This window comes from Heloderma suspectum, chromosome 6 (assembly GCF_057233095.1).
Source record: "Heloderma suspectum isolate Gila_16-S chromosome 6, 16-S_ref, whole genome shotgun sequence".
NCBI classification, from domain to species: Eukaryota; Metazoa; Chordata; class Lepidosauria; order Squamata; family Helodermatidae; genus Heloderma; species Heloderma suspectum.
The window spans coordinates 80,022,592-80,042,690 of record NC_139463.1 but is presented as its reverse complement, the minus strand read 5'-3'; the positions used below and the strand labels follow the sequence as shown (position 1 = coordinate 80,042,690).

The window sequence follows — 20,099 nt, the reverse complement described above, 5'->3', positions numbered from 1 at the left end:
GCACGAATACCCACCGAACCACCGGCCGGACCCGCCGCCGGGAGGGACATTCACCAAAGGTAAGTCCCATCCCAGGGGAGTGCGGGGGGGATGCGGAGAATTTCTCCCCGAAACTTGTTCGGGGGGCCAAACACGTTGGCGCTCGGCCCCCCGAAGTTTTGGGGAGAAATTCTCCGCCATCCCTAAACTGAATTCAAATTGAATGAGGAATGGAAACTCCCCATCTCACCGATTGAAGTGGGAACTTGCTGCAACTAACTCAATGTGCCTGGATGGACCAGACTACTTCAGAAATGTCTGATAGAATTCTCAAATCTGTTATGACAACCATTTCCTCTTCTGCATATATCCTGACTTCCAGTGATGTATGCATTGTAACAGACATCTCAAGATGTGCCCATCATACCAGACACTCCATATACTTCAATATCTAGGATATAACTTTGTCCTGATGATGATGATGATGATGATGATGATGAAGATGATGATGATGATCATAGTTGAGAACCTGAGATACTAATTTTCTGGGTTGATATGCCAAAATCTGGACACTTGCTGAACTTCATTTAGCCCATCTCCTTTGAGATGTGACAGGTCAGAGCCCACAGGGATCTAGCTGACATGAAGCCTGCTGTTTATTTTGAATTAGGAGGGGGCAGTATTATATACATAAGCATGTACAGCATTTGACTTCTAATCTCTTGATGTGTCACATCTTTATAGGTTCCCTTGAAAAGGATTGTGTTTGAGCTGATACTGAGTGATATGGAAGTTTGGGCTGTGCTACTCCATCTGTAATGTCTCATTCACACAAGCAAGTTACTACTTGATGCTGCATTCATGAAGGGATGAATATGACCATGTGAATCAATGCAAAGAGAGAGCAGTAACATGACTCCTGCATTCAGAATTGGCTTCAGATATGCATTTGATGATTGTGCTGGTGGAAAGACTAACTTTTTTTGTTTTGTTTTTTAAATAAAACCCCTATACATTGGGACATTGCCTGTGTTCTGTGGATGGAACAAAGATGAACACTGGGCTAAGAAATACAACAGTGGTCACTGAATTTATCCTCCTGGGATTTGGGCATTTCTCTGAGCTGCACGTCCTTGTATTCCTGGTACTCCTACTTATCTATGTTGCAGCCATGATGGGGAATCTCCTCATTGTTATGTTAGTACTGTTTGATTGGCACCTTCATACTCCCATGTACTTCTTTCTGGGGAACCTGTCCTGTGTGGAGATTTGGTACATCTCAAACATACTGCCCAAAATGCTAGTCACTACCCTCTCTCTAGAGGGCACTATTTCTTTCAGTGGGTGCTTTATACAATTCTTTTTCTTTGGCTTCCTGATAGGGGCAGAATGTTGCCTTTTATCAGTGATGTCTTATGATCGATATGTAGCCATATGTAGACCACTGCATTATAGAACCCATATGAATAACAGAAGATGTCTCTCACTAGCGATAGGGTCTTGGGTGAGTGGATTTCTAGGAAGCTCCCTAATAACGACTTTGTTTCTGCGGTCTGCTTTCTGTGGCCCCAATAAAATTGACCATTTCTTTTGTGATTTTATCCCTTTGGTAAAGCTTCTGTGCAGCGACCCTTCCATAATTGCTTTACTAACATTCCTCCTCTCCTTTACATTCACCCTGCCTCCATTTCTACTGACCTTGTCATCCTATGTTTGTATCATAGTCACTGTCTTGAGGATCCCATCCACCACGGGGAGACAGAAGGCCTTCTCCACCTGCTCTTCTCACCTCATTGTAGTCACTGTTTTCTATGGAAGCATAATTATCGTGTATCAGCTCCCAAAGAGCAGTACTCTAGGGGACTTGGACAAAGTCTTCTCTCTTTGTTACACTATCTTGACCCCAGTGGTCAATCCTCTCATATACAGCCTGAGAAACAGAGAAGTAAAAGAAGCCCTTAGGAAAGTATTCCATAGAGGCATCTTTTCATCAAGATCCAAATTAGTCTTAGCTGGCTGTCTAATTTATTAGTGTAGTAGATTTAAGGTATACAGTCTAACAGGCAACATAGACCTCCCGGTCCAGCTATTGTGTCCAACCAGACACCTAGATAGCGAATGGGAATGGGAAATATCAACCACATTAGTGATGTGGAAACTAGGGATGAGTCAGGGTTTTAGTTCAGTTCAGTTTTGAGAAGATCTTACCGAAATTCACGAAGTTCTCTATATTCATGACAAAAAGAACTTGAGTGGAGTATGTGGAGTATAGATATAAATATAGGTAGTGAAGGAGGGGATAAAACAAAATTGGCAGATTCATTCATCCAGGCTCAGGGTTTTGAGTGCTTTGCTCTTAAAAGACTGTGTTTGAAACCCTGTGTATTAAACCATGTTAGTTCCTATTTGAGTTGCCACCTCATTTTTTTTTTTCTGATAGACTCCTCATCTTTAACAGCAATATGGCAGACAGGTACATCATTGTCCTCTCCACATTGGGAACTGCTGTGCCTATCAAATATGGCCAGTGCCGATGGATGAGCATTTATAATTTCCGTTTGTTTTTCATAAGAATTAACAGAAATTTGCAAAAGATCTTCATATTCCAGGGGGAGGAACAGATCGCCTCTGTCAGGAGCACCTTGGCGGCCTCTCTCAGTAGATTCCAATCGCCAACTCAAGACACAGATGAAAGGATTTCTTTTCAAAGCTTTAATCCTTTTACAACTTAATGACTCTTTCAGAGGCTAATCACCAGTGACTAAAGCTAGGAACAGCAGAGTGGCCTAAGCTTCAAATAGGCAGTTGATCCCTGTTTGAAAGAGAGTCACTTGAAGACTCAGAACTTATGGCTAGGGAGAGATCCTCCCTCTTTCCCTTGGGTCCACAGGAGGCGGCCATTGCTTGTGCGCCAAATGGGCGCTACACCTCCTTTCCGCACCTTCCATCGCTCGTCGCTATTTGCGTCTGCGTCGAGCATCCAAGAAGCCCCCCTCCTGTACTCCCTCACTGCCAGGGTCACTATCTATCTTAGGAATGCTGGCAGGAGGAATCTCTGCCAGGTGCTGAGCCTGTGAGGGATGAGCTGGCCCCCCTCTCCCATGGATTGCTGTTCCTCCTCAGAATCCGAACTGCTCTGAGGCTCTCTGGGCTCAGTTTCCACCCTGACAGCCTCCCCCCACCTGCGGAACCCGGCGGAGCCAGGTAAGCAGGGCTTCGTACACCCCTACTAGTTGACCAAGGGAAGGCTGCACAAAGTGGTGGGGCTCCCACCCCTATATTGGAAGAAGTAGTAGTAGTAGAAGAAGAAGAAGAGTAAAAAACCCTTGTTGTTGTCGTTAAGTCGTGTCCGACTCCTCATGACGCCATGGACCATAGCACGCCAGGCCTGCCTGTCCTCCGCTCTCTCCCGGAGTGTAAAGGTAAAAACCCCTACTCAGCTCAAAAAATAATTGGGTTACAAATTGAGTCTCATCACTGAACACTAAAACATTTTCATCAGCAGGCTGTAGGAATGTGCAAATCAACAGAACTCAAGCTCGCCGACGTTCTCCAAATTCCATCTTCACACTCATTCTTAAGCGAGTTCGTATCAGATTCTAAGCTTTGTTTACAAGCTTCCAAGCTTTGTATGTTTTTTCTTCTTCTTGCATGAAAATCCATGGATACTCAATTGGACAGCTTGTCCACTTTGGTTGAAGCTTATCTATAATTCCTAGAAAGTTGTATTTTCATGTATATGCATTTAATATGTATTCATTTCTATGGATATATACAAGTCTGTGTCTGTATATTAAGAAAAACTGGAAAAAAGGTGGGGGGGAGGAAAAGAAGAATGAACATCCATTTCTGTGTGTATTTTTTCCAAATGTATGCATCAGATGTGTGCATCTTTGAAAAGTACATATCTTCTATCATTTATTAAAGCATATTTTGTGCACATTTTTCAAATGTAAAGATTTTTTTAATGCATATTTTTCAAATTTCTGCATACTGTCAAACACATTTTTTTGGCCCGGAAATCTCATTGCAAGCTCAGAAATGTACGGACTTTGACCAGAGATTGCAGCCAAATCCATTTTCAGTCCAGAGGGTGTGAAATGGGTAAATCCTGTAGGGATGTACGAAAGTGACTTACCTTTTCGTGGATTCTGTTCATGGTGGGGTGGGAAGCATTCCATCCCTCCCCCTGGAATCCTCAATGGGGGGGAGGCGATCCAGTCCTCTCCCCTGGAATCCTCGATGGCCGACTGTGCTCCGTGGCAGCTCCGTGGAGCAGCCGGCCAGGCCCAGGCCATGGCCGTCCACAGCCGGATTTCTGGCCGTGGAGGGTTCTGGGTATAAAAAAAAAAAATGCGTACACAAATGGCAGCACCTATGGCTGCTGCCATTTGCTTTCCTTATTTTTCACCGTCTTAGTCTATGTCAATATTTACGTAGACTAAGATGAAGAAAAGAAAAGGGAACGCAAATAGCGTAGTGGGTGCTATTTGCGTTCCCCTTTCTTTTCTTCGTCTTAGTCTATGTAAATATTGACGTAGACTAAGATGGCGATAAATAAGGAAGGCAAATTTATTTATTTATTTATTTATTTATTATTAAATTTATTAATCGCCCATCTGGCTGGTCACCCAGCCACTCTGGGCGATGTAAAACACACCATAAAACCATTTAAAACAATAAAATTCTACCATAAATTTTTTTTTTAAATACCCTAACCCACCCCAAATGCCTGCCTGAACAACCACGTATTTAATGCACGACGGAAGCTCATTAAAGAGGGGGCATGACGGAGTTCCCTAGGGAGGGAGTTCCACAGAGTGGGGGCCACCAAAGAAAAGGCCCTCTCCCTCGTCCCCACCAGTCTAGCTGTCCTGGCTGATGGGACAGAGAGAAGGCCATCTGAGGCTGATCTTGTTAAGCGGCCTGTCTGGTGTTGCTGGAGGCACTCCTTAAGATAGGCTGGGCCGGAACCATATAGGGTTTTCAAGGTCAAAACCTAACACCTAGAATTTGGCCCGGAAAACAACTGGTAACCAGTGCAACTCCTTCAGCACTGGAGTGATGTGATCTCGCCGGCGGCTGCCTTTAATCAGGCGAGCCGCCGCGTTCTGTACCAGCTGCAGCTTCTGAACCGTCTTCAAGGGTAACCCCATGTAGAGCGCATTACAGTAGTCTAAATGAGAGGAGACCAGGGCATGTACTACCGATGGGAGCAGATGGTCGGGAAGGAAGGGGCACAGCCGCCGTATCAGATGGAGTTGATACAGCGCTGTCCGGCTCACAGCTGACACCTGAGCCTCCATGGACAGCTGGGAGTCCAAAATGACCCCCAGGCTGCGGACCTGGTCTTTCAAGGGTAGCCGTACCCCATTTAACACCAGGTCAACATCCCCCAGCCTCCTCTTGTCTCCCACCAAAAGTACCTCGGTCTTGTCAGGGTTCAGCTTCAGCTTATTCCTCCCCATCCAGCCACTCACCGTCTCCAGACATTTGGACAGGGATTCTATGGCCAACCTTGGTGAAGATTTGAATGAGAGGTAGAGCTGCGTGTCATCCGCATATTGATGACACTGCACCCAAAACCTCCTGATGATAGCCCCCAGCAGCTTCACATAGATGTTAAATAGCATCAGGGAGAGGATGGAACCCTGTGGCACCCCACAAGTAAGTGGCCATGGGTCCGAAACCTCCTCTCCCAGTGCTACCCTCTGGTACCTGCCGGAGAGGAAGGACCGGAACCACCGCAATACAGTGTCTCCAATGCCCAACCCCTCCAGGCGGTCCAGGAGGATACCGTGGTCAACGGTATCAAAAGCCGCTGAGAGGTCGAGGAGAACAAGGAAGGAGCATTCACCCCTATCCAGAGCCCTCCTCATATCATCCACCAAGGCGACCAAGGCCGTTTCTGTCCCATGCCCAGGCCTGAAGCCCGACTGAAATGGGTCTAGATAATCAGTTTCTTCCAAGTGTGCCTTCAACTGCACCGCCACCACCCGCTCAATCACCTTGCCCCAAAATGGCAGATTTGAGACTGGGCGAAAGTTGTTCAAAACTTGAGGATCCAAGGAGGGCTTCTTTAAGAGCGGTCTTATCACTGCCTCCTTGAGGGCTGATGGCATCACTCCCTCCTCAAGGGAGGCGTTCACCACCGCCTTGATCCCCTCACCCAGTCTCTCTCTGCAGCTCATAATGAGCCAAGATGGGCAAGGATCAAGTAAGCAGGTGGTCGGCCTTGCAGATGAAAGCACCTTGTCCACTTCATCAGGAGGAAGAAGCTGGAACCGATCCCACAAAACTGGTTTGCCACAGGCCGCCTCTTGCTCACTAACTGTATCCACAGCGTGCAGAGTAACACACCTAATCTGATCAATTTTATCTGCAAAGTGCCTTGCCAAAGCCTCACAGGAGGCCTTAGAATGCTCCAGTGGTTCCGGAGCCACAGGACCGACCAGGCTCCGGACCACTTGGAACAGCCTCCTGGGACAGCACTCTGCAGATGCGATGGAGGCAGCATAATATTCCTTTTTTGCTGCCTTCACCGCCACGTGATAGGCTGAAAATACAGCTCTAGCCCGTGTCTGATCATCTTTGGAGCGAGACTTCCGCCACCGGCGCTCTAGCCGTCTCACCTCCTGTTTCAGAGCTCGTAACCGCAGATTGAACCATGGTGCAGTCCGAGCCCTGTTCAGGGGGAGAGGGCGTTTCGGAGCCACCCGATCTAATGCCCAGTGATTGTGGCATTGCAGCCACCCACCAGGGTCTCGACCGAGTGGCCGTTGGCATGCCCCAGAGAATCCCCAAGCGCGTTCAGGAATCCATTTGGATCCATAAGACGCCTGGGGCAGACCATTTTAATGGGTCCTCCACCCCTGCGGAGGGGTTGTGGAACCGAGAAATCCAACGTCACCAGATAGTGATCTGACCATGAAAAGGGGGTGGTGGATATACCCCCGACTTCCAGATCACTCCCCGCTTCTCCAGAAACAAACACAAGGTCTAGTGCATGACCGGCTACATGGGTGGGCCCAGTTAGAATATGGTGCAGCTCCCAGGAGGCCATGGTCTCCATGAAGTCCCAAGGTGCTCCTGTGAGGATGGCCTCCGAATGTACGTTGAAGTCCCCCGACACCAGTAAGTTAGGGGACTGTACACGCACATCCGAGACCACCTCAAGCACCTCGGCCAGGGAGTCAGTCGTGCAGCGGGGTGGACGGTACCATAGCCGCCATTAGCGTACGGATTTTTTTTTTTTTTAACTCAGACACGAGAGGCTATGTAAGTCTTTACATAGCCTATCACATCTATGGGGAAAAAAAGAGAAAAAAACACAGACTGCAAATGGCGGCAGCAGCACCCGGTGGAAGACCAGCCGCCGCCGGTGAAGCCACCGCTGGAGCCACCGCTATCCAGAACATCTGCCCCAGGTAAGTCTCGTCCCGGGGGGGGGGGTCTGCAGGGGGCAGGGGGGGTGGCAGGCCATTCCACGATGGATTTCGGGGGGCTGAATGCACTGGCATTCGGCCTCAGCGAGATCCATCGCGGAATTCTCTGACATCCCTAAAATCTAGGGATGTACGAAAGTCACTTACCTGTGGCGAAATTTGATTCGCAGTGTGGGGGAGGCTCTCTCCAAATTCTGGCTGGGGGGGAGGTGCCCCATCCCTTCCGCTGTGAATCCTGCCGGCTGGGTCTGCAAATGGCGGCAACTGTAGCCGCCGCCGTTTGCATCCCTGCAGTCAGCCGTGATAGGCTACGTAAATGTTTACATAGCCTATCACGGCTGAGTTAAAAAACAACAACAACCGCGTGTATGCAAATGGCAGCGCCCATGGGCACCGCCATTTGCATTCCTTATTTTGGCACATCTAGTCTACGTAAACATTTACGTAGACTACGTCGACAATAAGGGGAATGCTGTTTGCGTTCCCCTTATTTTCGCCGTAGTCTACGTAAATGTTTATGTAGACTAGACGTGCCAAAATAAGGAACACAAATGGCAGTGCCCATGGGTGCCACCATTTGAATACGCACGGGTTTTTTTGTTTTTTTTTAACTCAGCAGTGATAGGCTACGTAAACATTTATGTAGCCTATCACGGTATTTTTTTAAAATCTAGCCGTGATAGGCTACGTAAATGTTTACTAGGGATGGTGGAGAATTTCTCCACGAATCTCTGGGAGGCCGAATGCCAACGCATTCGGCCCCCCAAAATTGGTGGGGAAATTCTCCGCCCCCCCGCCCCCCCCGGGATGGGACTTACCTCTGTCGAATGTCCCTCTCGGCGGTGGGTCCCGGCAGCGGTTCGGCGGGGGCAGGGACGGAAGCTGGTCTTCCGACCGGCTGCTGCCGCCGCCATTTTCCCATAAAGTAAAACAAAACAAAACAAAAAATGTGATAGGCTACATAACGATTTATGTAGCTTATCACGGCTAGATTTTCAAACTCAGCCGTGATAGGCTATGTAAATCTTTACGTAGCGTATCACGACTGCCTTTGAAAAAAAAAAAGCGCATGTGCATTCCTTATTTGGGCACGGGTAGTCTATGTAAAGATTTACGTAGACTACGGCGAAAATAAGGGCAACGCAATAGTGTTGCCCTTATTTTCGCCGTAGTCTACGTAAATCTTTACGTAGACTACCTGTGCCTAAATAAGGAACGCAAATGGCAGCGCCCATGGGCGCCGCCATGTGCGTACATGCTTTTTTTTTTTTTTTCAAAGTCAGCCGTGATAGGCTACGTAAAGATTTACGTAGCCTATCATGGCTGACTTTGAAAATCTCGCTGTGATAGGCTATGTAATTCGTTACATAGCCTATCACGTTTTTTTTTCTTAATTTATTTTTTTTATTTTGCGGCCAGGGAGATGGGGCGCTCCCCCCCGGCCTGAATTTCGGCAGTGAGGGATGGGGCGCCTCCCCCCTGGCCTGAATTTCGGCCGGGGGGGTGGGGCGCCTCCCCCCCGCCAAGAACTTCGGGGGGAGAAATGGAGCGCCTCCCCCCCACCGCGAAGCAAGCTGCGGGACCAGGTAAGGGACTTTTGTCCATCCTTAATCTTTACGTAGCCTATCACAGTTTTTTTTTTTTTAACTTGGAAATGGCGGAGGCGGCAGCCGGTTGGAAGACCAGCCGCAGCAGCAGCCGCCGCCGCCGAACCGCCACTGAACCACCCCCGGAGCCGCCGCCGCCGCCAGGGAGATTCACCCAAGGTAAGTCCCGTCCCAGGGGGGGTGGGGGGGCAGACCGTTTCACCACCGATTTCGGTGGGCCGAATGTGCTGGCATTCAGCCTCCCTGAGATTCGTGGCAAAATTCTCTGACATCCCTACTAAAATCCTGATCAAAAATGAACTGAAATGAATTTCTCATACATGATACATCCCTAGCTTGCTGCTGAGAGGCAGGGCAGGCACTTCAGGCTCCCAGAGCATTTGACATGGTCACTTTAAGAGACGCTTGCCTGAGTAAAGCTCAGCAAAGGTGGGGAAACTGACAGGGCAAAATGATCTTGCCTGCATTTCTTCAGATGAAATATAAAGGGCCAAGTTAGCAATCAAAACTGTGCATATGGAAAAGCCCCAGGTGACCAAGTCAGGCAAACTTTCTAATCTAATTATGCAAACATATGCCAGCCCTGATCTCCTCATGCATGATTGAATCACTGGTCCAGGTGCAAGATTAGGAATTGGCCAGTGTTTTTGGAAAGGTCACAATTTTGAATCACCGCAGGCTCAGCACTCTCTTGATTAGTTTGTGCATCTCAGATCATCCCTTTTGGCATTCATGATGATGGTGGCCAAGAATTATCCTAACCTTTTGTTTTCAGCCTGGAATGGCTATTCACCCAATCTGGGAATCCCCCCCCCCAATCTCTTTGTCTCTTTGTCATGCCAAATCGGACACCCATTATGTCTTTGAAACCTTTGTTTCAATAGTATAAGAGCTCCTAGGTCTGAGCCATCAGTGTGCCAATTTCCCCAACTGGTGCTTGTTGATTCAGTGACATGGTGTCGGTGATCATGTGACTGAAATTAATTGGTATCCTGGCCTACCCAATCCTCACAGGATTCCAACCTACTTCCCAGAACAGGTACATTTTAGAGTTCCATAACTACCCAGAGCCAGGTATCTCCTTCGCTCACCCTGGACAAGCTTAGATAGACCCAGTAGCTCCTGTTGGTTCTATTACACAGAGACAGAGCTGCTAAGAGTCACTGGATACTATTGTTCTGCCATCCTGCTCCACCACCTTTTTGCTCCGGCTCCCCAGAGTCTGTCTGCTTAGGTCTTAGCTATGCCAAGGCAAAAGAGCCATTGCAGTCTGTTTTAAAATGATTTTTCCTCGCTGAAACTCTAGGAATTTAAACACGCCCCATTCTTCAGTTTCAAGAGTGGGTTATTTGAACCCAAGGGGATGTATCTTTCACAAATCAACTTATTTTCAGGAGGACTATCCTCTACAAAGTGTAGCCTTCTATTCTTACCCTCTTTTATATTGTGTGTGTGAAAGTGTGTAATTTCTTCTTCTTCTTCTTCTTCTTCTTCTTCTTCTTCTTCTTCTTCTTCCAATATTTGGGTGGGAGCCCCGCCACTTTGTGCAGCCTTCCCTTGGTCAACTAGTGGGAAAAACTGTGGCCAGACTTCCTCTTTCTGATCCTCTTTGTCTTCCCATCAGTCCAAGGCCTATTACAGTCAGTTAACTCCTCTAGAGGAACTGAGTGCATCACAAGTAGTCAAGAAAGAAGTGCCTGTGTTGCTTCCATGAATGCAAGCCAGCTTTCCTCAAAGGGAAGACAAGAAGGAGGGATCACACCCAATGCACTAGAAATTAGAGATGCCTGATACATCCATGGTCACACAGGCCTTAGTTACATCTCGTTTGGCCTACTGTGACATGGTTTATGTGGGGCTGCCTTTGAAAATGGTTTGGAAACTTCAGCTGCTCCAGAATACAGTTACAGGGAGCATGTGTCTCCCTTGTTAAGACAGCTTCACTGGCTACTGATCTTTTTCCAGGGACAATTCAAAGTGCTGGTTATGACCTTTAAAGCCTTGTATTGCTTGGGGCTGGGTTAGGGGTGTATGAACCCTACTTACCTGGTTCCACTGCAGGGTCTGTGGGGGGCAGGCAATCCAGTTGTCCCCCCAATATCCTCCCCAGCCGGCTCTGCTCCATGGTGAGTCCACAGAGCTGCCGCCCAGGGCCAGCCGCAGCCGGACTTCCGGCTGCGGCCGGTCTTCATCCGCAAATGGTGTCTGGCGTAGCAGATGCCATTTGCGTCCCTGCACTTCACTAGGGATGTCAGAGAATTCTGCCACGGATGTACAAAAGTCACTTACCTTTCTGTGGATTATTTTGATGGTGCAGGGGAGGCATTCCATCCCTCCCCCCGGAATCCTCGACGGGGGGAGGCGATCCATTCCTCCCCCCCAGAATCCTCCATGGCCGACTGTGTTCCACGACAGCTCCACAGAGCAGCCGGCCAGGCCCAGGCCAGAGCCGTCCACAGCCGGATTTCTGGCCGCAGAGGGCTCTGGGTAAAAAAAAAAAAAAAACGTGTATGCAAATGGTGGCGGCTACGGCAGCCGCCATTTACGTTCCTCATTTTTGGCCATCTTAGTCTACGTAAATATTTACGTAGACTATGACGAAAAAAATAAAGGGGAATGCAAATAGCGTAGCGGGCGCTATTTGCGTCCCTTTTTGATTCACCGTTTTAGCCTACGTAAATATTTACATAGGCTAAAACGGTGAATCAAAAAGGGACGCAAATAGCGCCCGCTACGCTATTTGCGTTTCCCCTTATTTTTGCGGTCTTAGTCTACGTAAATATTTATGTAGACTAAGATGGCCAAAAATAAGGAACGCAAATGGCAGCGGCCGTAGCAGCCACCATTTGCGCACGTGTTTTTTTTTTAACCCAGACGTGACAGGCTATGTAAGTCTTTACGTAGCCTATCAAGGCTGGATACAGGTACACAAACAGCGGCAGCTACAGCAGCCGCCATTTGCGTCCCTGCTAGCCAGCAGCCAGATGTCCGGCTGCTGGCAGAGCCGGCCGGTGGCTCCGCAGAATCCTCGACGGGGGGAGGCAATCCGTTCCTCCCCCCGAAGTCCTACTTGGCTGGCTCTGCTCCGTGGCCAGGCCATGGAGCTGCCGGCTGGGACAACCCACAGTGGGGCCTCCAGCCACTGCCGGGCTGGTGCAGACGCAAATGGCGTCCTGTGTAGGGGATGCCATTTGTGTCCCTACGCTGCCCTGTGATAGGCTACTTAAAGATTTATTTAGCCTATCACGGCTAAAGCAGGGATGGAAATGGCATCCCCCATGCCATTTGCATTCCCACTTTGCTGTCATAGGCTACGTAAATATTTACGTAGCCTATCATGGAGAAAACGGGAACGCAAATGGCGTAGGGAACGCCATTTGTGTCCCCGCTTTAGCTATGATAGGCTACATAAATATTTAAATATAAATATAAATATTTATGTAGCCTATCACGGGCTACCATAGGGACGCAAATGGTGTCCCCTACTCAGGACGCCATTTGTGTCCACAGCAGCCCGGCAGCAGCTGGAGCCGCCGCCGCTGGAGCCACCGCGGGAACTGAAGCTGCAGCCGGAGCCGCCACCAGGTACACTCCATTCCTGGGGGCTTTTGCGGGGTGGTGGGTGTGGGTTGCTCCATTCCACCACGGATTCCGGGGGGCCGAATTCACTGGAATTCGGCCCCCCTGGGATCCATGGAGGAATTCTCTAACATCCCTATCTCTTGGTAACACTGCCTTCAAAGGCTTGTTTGGTGGTGACCTGAGAGAGGTGCTTCTTGGTGGCTGCTGTCAGGTTATGGAACTTTCTGCCAAGGAATGCTAGGTTGGATCCCTTTCTGCCGTCCTTCCACCAGCATGCAAATCCATTTTGTCCAAGCAGGCTTTTAGCATGTGTGCTTGTCTGTTGGGTGGGTGTAATTTGTATTCTGCATTTCTGTGCATTAAACTGTGTTTTAATTAAATGTCTTTGTTTTATTATAGTTTCAACCAAGGTTATATCTCTCTGTAGTTCGTCCGATTTTAAACTGCCTTGAGTATAGGGATGTACGAATCCCTTACCTGGCTCCACACAGGGGGATCCACAGTGGGGGAGAGGCACTCTTTATTTGAGCATAAGACAGTGAAGGCCGAGAGCCCCTTGATGACCATAAGCCATCTTAACAGTAACAGCCAAAAACAACAAGCGATTCTTCTTCCTGCACTGCCTAGGCAGATGGTCCCTCTTATGCATATTACCTCTGCATTTGCCAGACTCTTTATCACAGATCCTTAATCCACTTTATCACAGATCCTTAAAAGTATTAGCCCTGGCACAATACTGATACAATAGTGGCTAATGAATCAATCGATCAAACAAACAAACAAACAAATAAATAATGATTCTGAATGATTCTGAAACACACACACATTATTACCTGGGTGTATGTATGTAAATGAATAGATATGTCTATGTTCAGCAGGGCTTCAGAGTAAGGGTACACAAGATTTCAGGATACATTTTTTTCCCCTCTCCGTCCCTATTCCATCTTCATCAGTGATCTATCAATCACTGAGATCTACACCTTTTGTCATATCATTAAAATCCCATCATGGCAACGCTATATCCCTCTTGCACATTTGTACCTTGTAGGACACACAATGACATTTGCTGTGGTATATTGGATAATGTGGAATATAAAGCAAGCAAGATCACTACACAAGTGGTACATCAAATGTGTAATGTGCCCCAACAGTTCCCAATGCACTTCAATACTGCTATAAAGCAGTAGTGTACATCTAGTCACTCCCTCTCCCTTCAAAATCACCTCACTCTTATCTCAGTTGAGAATGTCCTGCTACCCCTTCCCCACTGTCACAGCGCTGGCAGGAACACTGAAGTATTGGCAGCATTCTAGCTTCAGAGTGGAACTGGGTATGCCTGAGATAACTTTGTCAGCAGTTCTGCCATAGGCTTTCATGGGGCAGGGAAACCCTATGAACTTTTGAGCCATTGCTCAGGACTTCACCGTCAGTGAAACATCAATGAAAGGCATGCGTCCTCAACAAACCCAAATATGGCAGGTTTTGCAAAAGAAATAGAAGAAAGTGTATTTATGTATTTATTTAATGTTTGTAGATTTAAATGCACACTTCCTTTGAGTAAGTCTCTCAGAGCCTCTTTCACCGCCCTTTTCATTTCTCAGTGTGTAGATAAAAAGGATTGAGCACAGGGGTTACTACAGCTGTCAAGATGCTCACAGCTTTCTTGAGATCCAGAGATGGTGTCTTTGATGGCCTCAGATACTTGAATATGGCACTTCCATAGTATGGAAGCCACAATGATGTGGGCACTACAGGTGGAGACAGCCTTCTGCTTCCTAGTGCTTGATGGGATCTTCAGCACCATGGTGATGACAGAAATGTAGGATATGGCTGCCAGTACCAATGATCCCAGAAATACGAGTATAGGTATCATAAAATCAGAAAGCTCAATGAAGTGTGTGCTGGAACAAGAGAGAGCGAGGAGTGGTTCAATATCACAGAAGAAATGGTTAATGATATTAGATCCACAGAATGGCAGTTTTGATATAGCAATCACAGGCCAGATCAAAAAACAAATCCTAAAAACCAGCAAGAAAAGACGAGCCTAGTACAGAGCCTGAAATTCATGACAGAAGAATAGTGTAGTGGATTACATATTGCTACAGAGCGATCAAAGGACATGAGAGCCAAGAGTAGGAACACTGGCACTCCAAGGCAGAAAGAGAAGAAGCACTGACTTATGCAGCCATACAATGAGATTGTTTTTGCTGTTGAGAGGAGGTTGCCTCTGTGCTCCAATGGCCTGCATTAGGATACTTGGCAGCCTCAGACTCTGGAGGCTGCCAAATATCCACATAGTTCAGACAAGATGGAAGGAAGGGTGATAAGAAAAGATACTTAGGGCACAATCTTATCCTATGGCTGGCTGGGACATGCTGGGAATTGTAGGACTTTTCTTCTGTCTTAACATTCATAGGATCATGCCCTTGAGTACTGCTGGTAACGTTGAAGCCACTTACTTACTAACATCAAGAGTATTTGAGTCAGAGGTCAACAGAAAGAGCAACTAGTTCTGTCATGGAAGCAGAGATTGTAGTGCATGCCACTTCCTTCAAAGCATTGCCTTACACTCTCTGAGTCCTTATGAAAGAAATACCTCCCTGAATAGATTTCTTCAGGGCATGTTTGACCTCCTTATTTCTCAGACTGTAGATCAGGGGATTAACTAAGGGAGTTAGTACAGTATAAAACCCAGAACAAACTTTGTTTAGGGTACTCAGTGTCTTGTGCTTCGGCAGTACATACACTATGATTAAGGTCCCATAGAATATGGTAACAACTATGAGATGGGAAGAGCAAGTTGAGAATGCCTTATTCTTTCCAGCAGTGGATGGGATTTTCAAGATGGTGGATATAATAAAGACGTATGATGTCAGTGTTAACAAAAATGGGGGCAAAGTGAACAATGTAGAGAAGATTGAAGCCATCAGTTCCATTTTCTGTGTTTCATTGCAGGCAATCCTCACGATAGGTGTAAGATCACAGAAGAAGTGGTCAATTACATTGGGGCCACAGAATGTTAATCTTGACATTAAGTACAACATTACAGACATGGCCAGAAACCCATTAATCCAAGACACACCTGCCAGGCTAAAACACAGACTCTCTTTCATAGTTGTTGCATAGTGTAGTGGTTCGCATATTGCTAAATACTGACACTAGCCAGAGAAGCAAAGATGTAAAATTGCACAGTGCATCCCCAAATTGAAATAGTTCTGTTTCCAGTCATGAAGCTGGCAAGGACCTTGGGCAGGATGGTAGAAGTGTAGCAGATCTCCAAGCAAGATAAATTCCCTAGGAAGAAATACATCGGGGTGTGAAGTTGATGATCAGCTACGATCAGGGCAATGATGAGGATGTTACCTGCCACGGTAAACATGTAGATCTCTAAAAACACGAAGAAGACCAGAATCTGTAGTTCTTGAAAATCCCCAAACCCCAAGAGGATAAATTCGGTGATGAATGTTTGATTTCTCCATTCAGTCTTCTCTTCTATCAAGAGAGAAATTGGCATGGTGTGAGAGATCATTTAAAGTCTTGCCATTTAAGACTTAGAAACTATTCATGTAGTGAGTCCTCAGTGAGTATGTGCTGTACATAGGGAAGTACAAGAATTTTGTTTCAATTCATTAAACAGCAGCAACATCAAACATGCACATGAGCACATTTTTTGGTCAAATTCTGTATATTTTGTTGCAAATCTTGCATATTCTGAGCTTGCAATCATGTTTGAAAAATGTGTTCATTAGAAAAATGCACACTATAAAAATGTGCATTTGAGGGAAAATATGCATTTTCAGGTCTTAGTGAATAGAGGGAAAGTACACATTTGGGTGCATACTTTTTTCTTTCTTTTTAAAAAAGAAATGTGCACCCAATTGTGCAGTTTTCCTATTTAATCAACAACAATGACATTCAGGAATGAGAATGAGGTGAACTTCACTCACTTCAAGGTGGAAACTGGAGAACTTTGATAACCTTGAGCCTCGTTGATTCTTTCAACCCTAGCTGTAGTTCCCCATCTGCATGTATCACCTCAAAATGTATGTGGGTGATACATATTTCTATCTATACTGTAAGTTTTATACAGCATAAACTTCTCCTAGTATTGGCTTTCTAATATTTAGATGTTTGTATGTAACAGAATATGTCCCACGACCAGATCCTCTTCAGACAATAGGAAGAGTCAACAGCATCGTGTGAAACATGGGAAACTGTGTAGCTGGCTGGCATCACTCATTTGTTACATTGGCAGTCTCTTTTATAGCTGAGCTACATGTTCAATAGGATGACATGTTTCAGGGCTGGTGGACTGAATCACTGTAGATTGGTGATGACTGAGACAATCACATGTTTGAATGGTTTCCCATAAAAAATAATGTCATGCATGTAGAAATGTAGCTATTATTTCCCATCGGCAAAGAGATTGCACACATTTTTTCCAGGCACATTTAATGATCTGATCCCTCCACCTTCAGTCTGAAGTGAGACATCAGTGCAGCACATAAATATCTGAACCATGTGTTCTGCTGACTGTGTTGTTTGAGGTTAGACTCTCCCATTTGCCTGTGAGCATCTCTCACTCAATCCTCCTCTGCATCTTTCTTCCCTGGAACTCAGCAGAGAACATATGCTCCAACCCTGGACAAGAATGTCTGGTATTTGCACCAGCTTTTAAAATTTATGCTCAATTCTCTCTTCTCAGTCACAGCATAACCACTGGCGTCATAGAATCATAGAATAATAGGGCTGGAAGGGGCGTATAAGACCATCAAGTCCAACCCCCTGCTCCGTGCAGGAATCCAAGTCAAAGCATCCCTGACAAATGGCTGTCCAGCTTCATCTTGAATGCCTCCACTGTGGGAGAGCCCACCACCTCCCCAGGTAATTGGTCCCATTGTTGTCTTGCTCTAAGAGTCAGGTTTTTTTTCCAGAGGTTCGGACAGAATCTGGCTTCCTGTAACTTGAGCCCATTATTCGGTGTCCTGCAGTCTAGGATGACCGAGAAGAGATCCTGGCCTCCCTCTCTGTGACAACCTTTCAAGGGCTTAAAGAGTGCTACCCTATCTCCCCTCAGTCTTCTCTTCCCAACAGTCCCAAGGCTAAACATGCCCAGTTCTTTCAGACTCTCCTCATAGGCCTTTGTTTCCAGTCTTCTGATCATCTTAGTTGCCCTCCTCTGAACTCTCTTCAGCTTGTCTGCATCCTCCTTAAAGTGTGGTGCCCAGAACTGGACACAGCACTCCAGATGAGGCCTAGCCAGTCCTGAGTAGAGGGGAACTAAAACAGAGGGCAGGTATTGCTTTCATTGGGCAAGAATGTGGAGTCCATACATGGCTGCAGATTCAAGCTACCATGCCCTCAAGGAAATATGCAAGCCCATAATACATAAGAGATATACGAGAACATCACTTTCACTTTGCTAGATCAGACCAACAGCCCATCTAGTCCAGCATTCTGTTTCTAGTAATAGCCAGACAGAGTCCTTTGAGAAGCTCATGGCATGAAGATAAAAACCTTCCTCTGTTGTACTGCTGTAAGCAGCAGATATTTACAGGTAGGCTGCCTCTGAAGCTCTGCTTGCCAAGACGTGGTATTTTGTTGACAAGAGGACTAGCATGGGGAAGGGCCACCCCCTGCTGTTTTTAGTTGTTGCTGTTTTGCCAGTGCTCGCCTTCAGATACTTTCTCTTTTTAAATCTTGTTTAGCGTAGCTCAGCTCATTACTACGGTCCATCACAAGAACGCAGTTTAACATTGTTTAGCAATGCTGGGTTGGATCCAGCTGAAGTGCAACTAATTTCATGTGCAATCCTGTACACATGTATTTGGAAGTAAACCCCACTCAGTTCAATTGGATCCCAGTTAAGTGTGTATAGGATTGCAGCCATAGTCTGGATACAACCTATCAAAAAAAGCATCGTATTTTATGTTAAATGTTTGTATACCTCCTTAAGGGCTGGCAATATAACCCTCTCAAGGCAGTTGATGCAATAACATAATCCATAATAAATACTATGTAATCCAGAACAAAATCCCATCAAATACTCTTAAAATACAAAATATAGATAATCACAAAATCATAGCACCTAAATCCAGAAATAAAATAAGAAAGGCAGTGAGATTTCATTATGAAATTCTGAGCTGAGTCCAACTTAACCAGTAAAAGCAGACGTAAACAGTCAGGCCATTAAAACATGTTAAGGATCTAGCAAAAATGCCATAATAACATACAATCCACATGTACCAGAGAACTCTATGTGTGTGTGTGTGTGTGTGTGTGTGTGTGTGTGTGTGTGTGATCTCCTCATTATATATAATATAGATAGCCAAGGTAAGGTGTCATCATCAACAGTGTGATAATTATTTGCATTTCTCCCTGATATTCTGTCAGTAATTACACAATGGAAACTCTTTAACAATCAAGGGGAATTCTGACTTAGAGTTTAGTTAGTTAAGGAGTGCATTCCCCCCACCCCACCCCCCATCTGACACACACATACTAGGTATTTAATTGTCAGATGTTCAGCCCTTGATTCCCAAACACACAACACACTTATGAATGTATGGCTTCTGGCTTGCCTTTCAAATTCTCAGCCTAAAGTGTGAAGAAAGCTTTTCCAAGACAGAAAAGGGAGATGCATCTCGGGAGATCTGTCTAATATTCCACTTTATTACTCGATCACTCGTTAGTGCTGAACACCTTTTGATCACACCTTTCCAATATAAAGTGAGAACAATTTTTGGTAGGGAGAAGAAGGAACCTTTTGCAGACGTCACTGCTTGACCTTCTTGGAACGCATTGCATTCTTTGCATTCATAATTCTGTTCTTTGATTGTTAGCTGCCCCGAGAAACTCGTTAAAGGGATATAACAGCCCCAATAATGATAAACACTAAATAAATCTGTTGAAAACCTGTTACTCGTTCTAAATATTTTCCAGCACACCTCTTCATACTTGCGTGTGAGAGAGGTAGAGTCCATGTTCTGCTACATATGATACACTTGGATCAGTCTTGTCCTTCTTGAGACTATTATGTTCAAGCGATGTGCAGGGGCTGCTTGTTGTTCTTAGGTATATATATGAAAATATAAGGTAGCTTTCTTTCCCCAGTGGGCCATGTGTCCCTTGTGGTTATGTTCATTTTCTTACTGAATGAAAAGTACCATGAGGCTGCTACGTATGGGATTAAAGTACTGAAAATGCAATATTTAGATTTGTGCCTTTCAAAACATATGAACTCTCCCTGTATGAACTTGCAGCACATTATCATTTGTGTCTACTCAAAAGCAGGTCCCATTAGGTTCTGTGGGGCTTACTTAAGGGAAACTGGATATAAGATTGCAACCTCAATTATTTCTATGGAAATGGTGAACGCAGGAAAATATTAGTGCTGTGCTGAATCCTGCCCCCATTTTTCAGGATTTTTTTTTCTCTTCCTGCAAAAGAGGCAGTGTTTTTCTGCCTTTTTCTCAGGGAAAGGGAG

At 46.0% G+C, this 20,099-nt stretch overlaps 1 protein-coding gene and 1 pseudogene across 1 annotated transcript; one reads left to right on the top strand and one right to left on the bottom strand.

Moving 5' to 3' along the window:
- The first annotated feature begins 1,030 nt into the window (after positions 1 to 1,030).
- LOC146341379 (olfactory receptor 6N1-like) lies at positions 1,031 to 10,745 on the top strand. The gene is made up of 2 exons (XM_084807404.1): positions 1,031 to 1,945; positions 10,656 to 10,745. Exons 1-2 carry the CDS (start codon positions 1,031 to 1,033, stop codon positions 10,743 to 10,745), a joined length of 1,005 nt encoding a protein of 334 aa, XP_084663530.1.
- A 4,432-nt stretch (positions 10,746 to 15,177) lies between these two features.
- On the bottom strand, positions 15,178 to 16,082 carry LOC146341378 (olfactory receptor 6F1-like; annotated as a pseudogene).
- Positions 16,083 to 20,099: the final 4,017 nt, after the last annotated feature.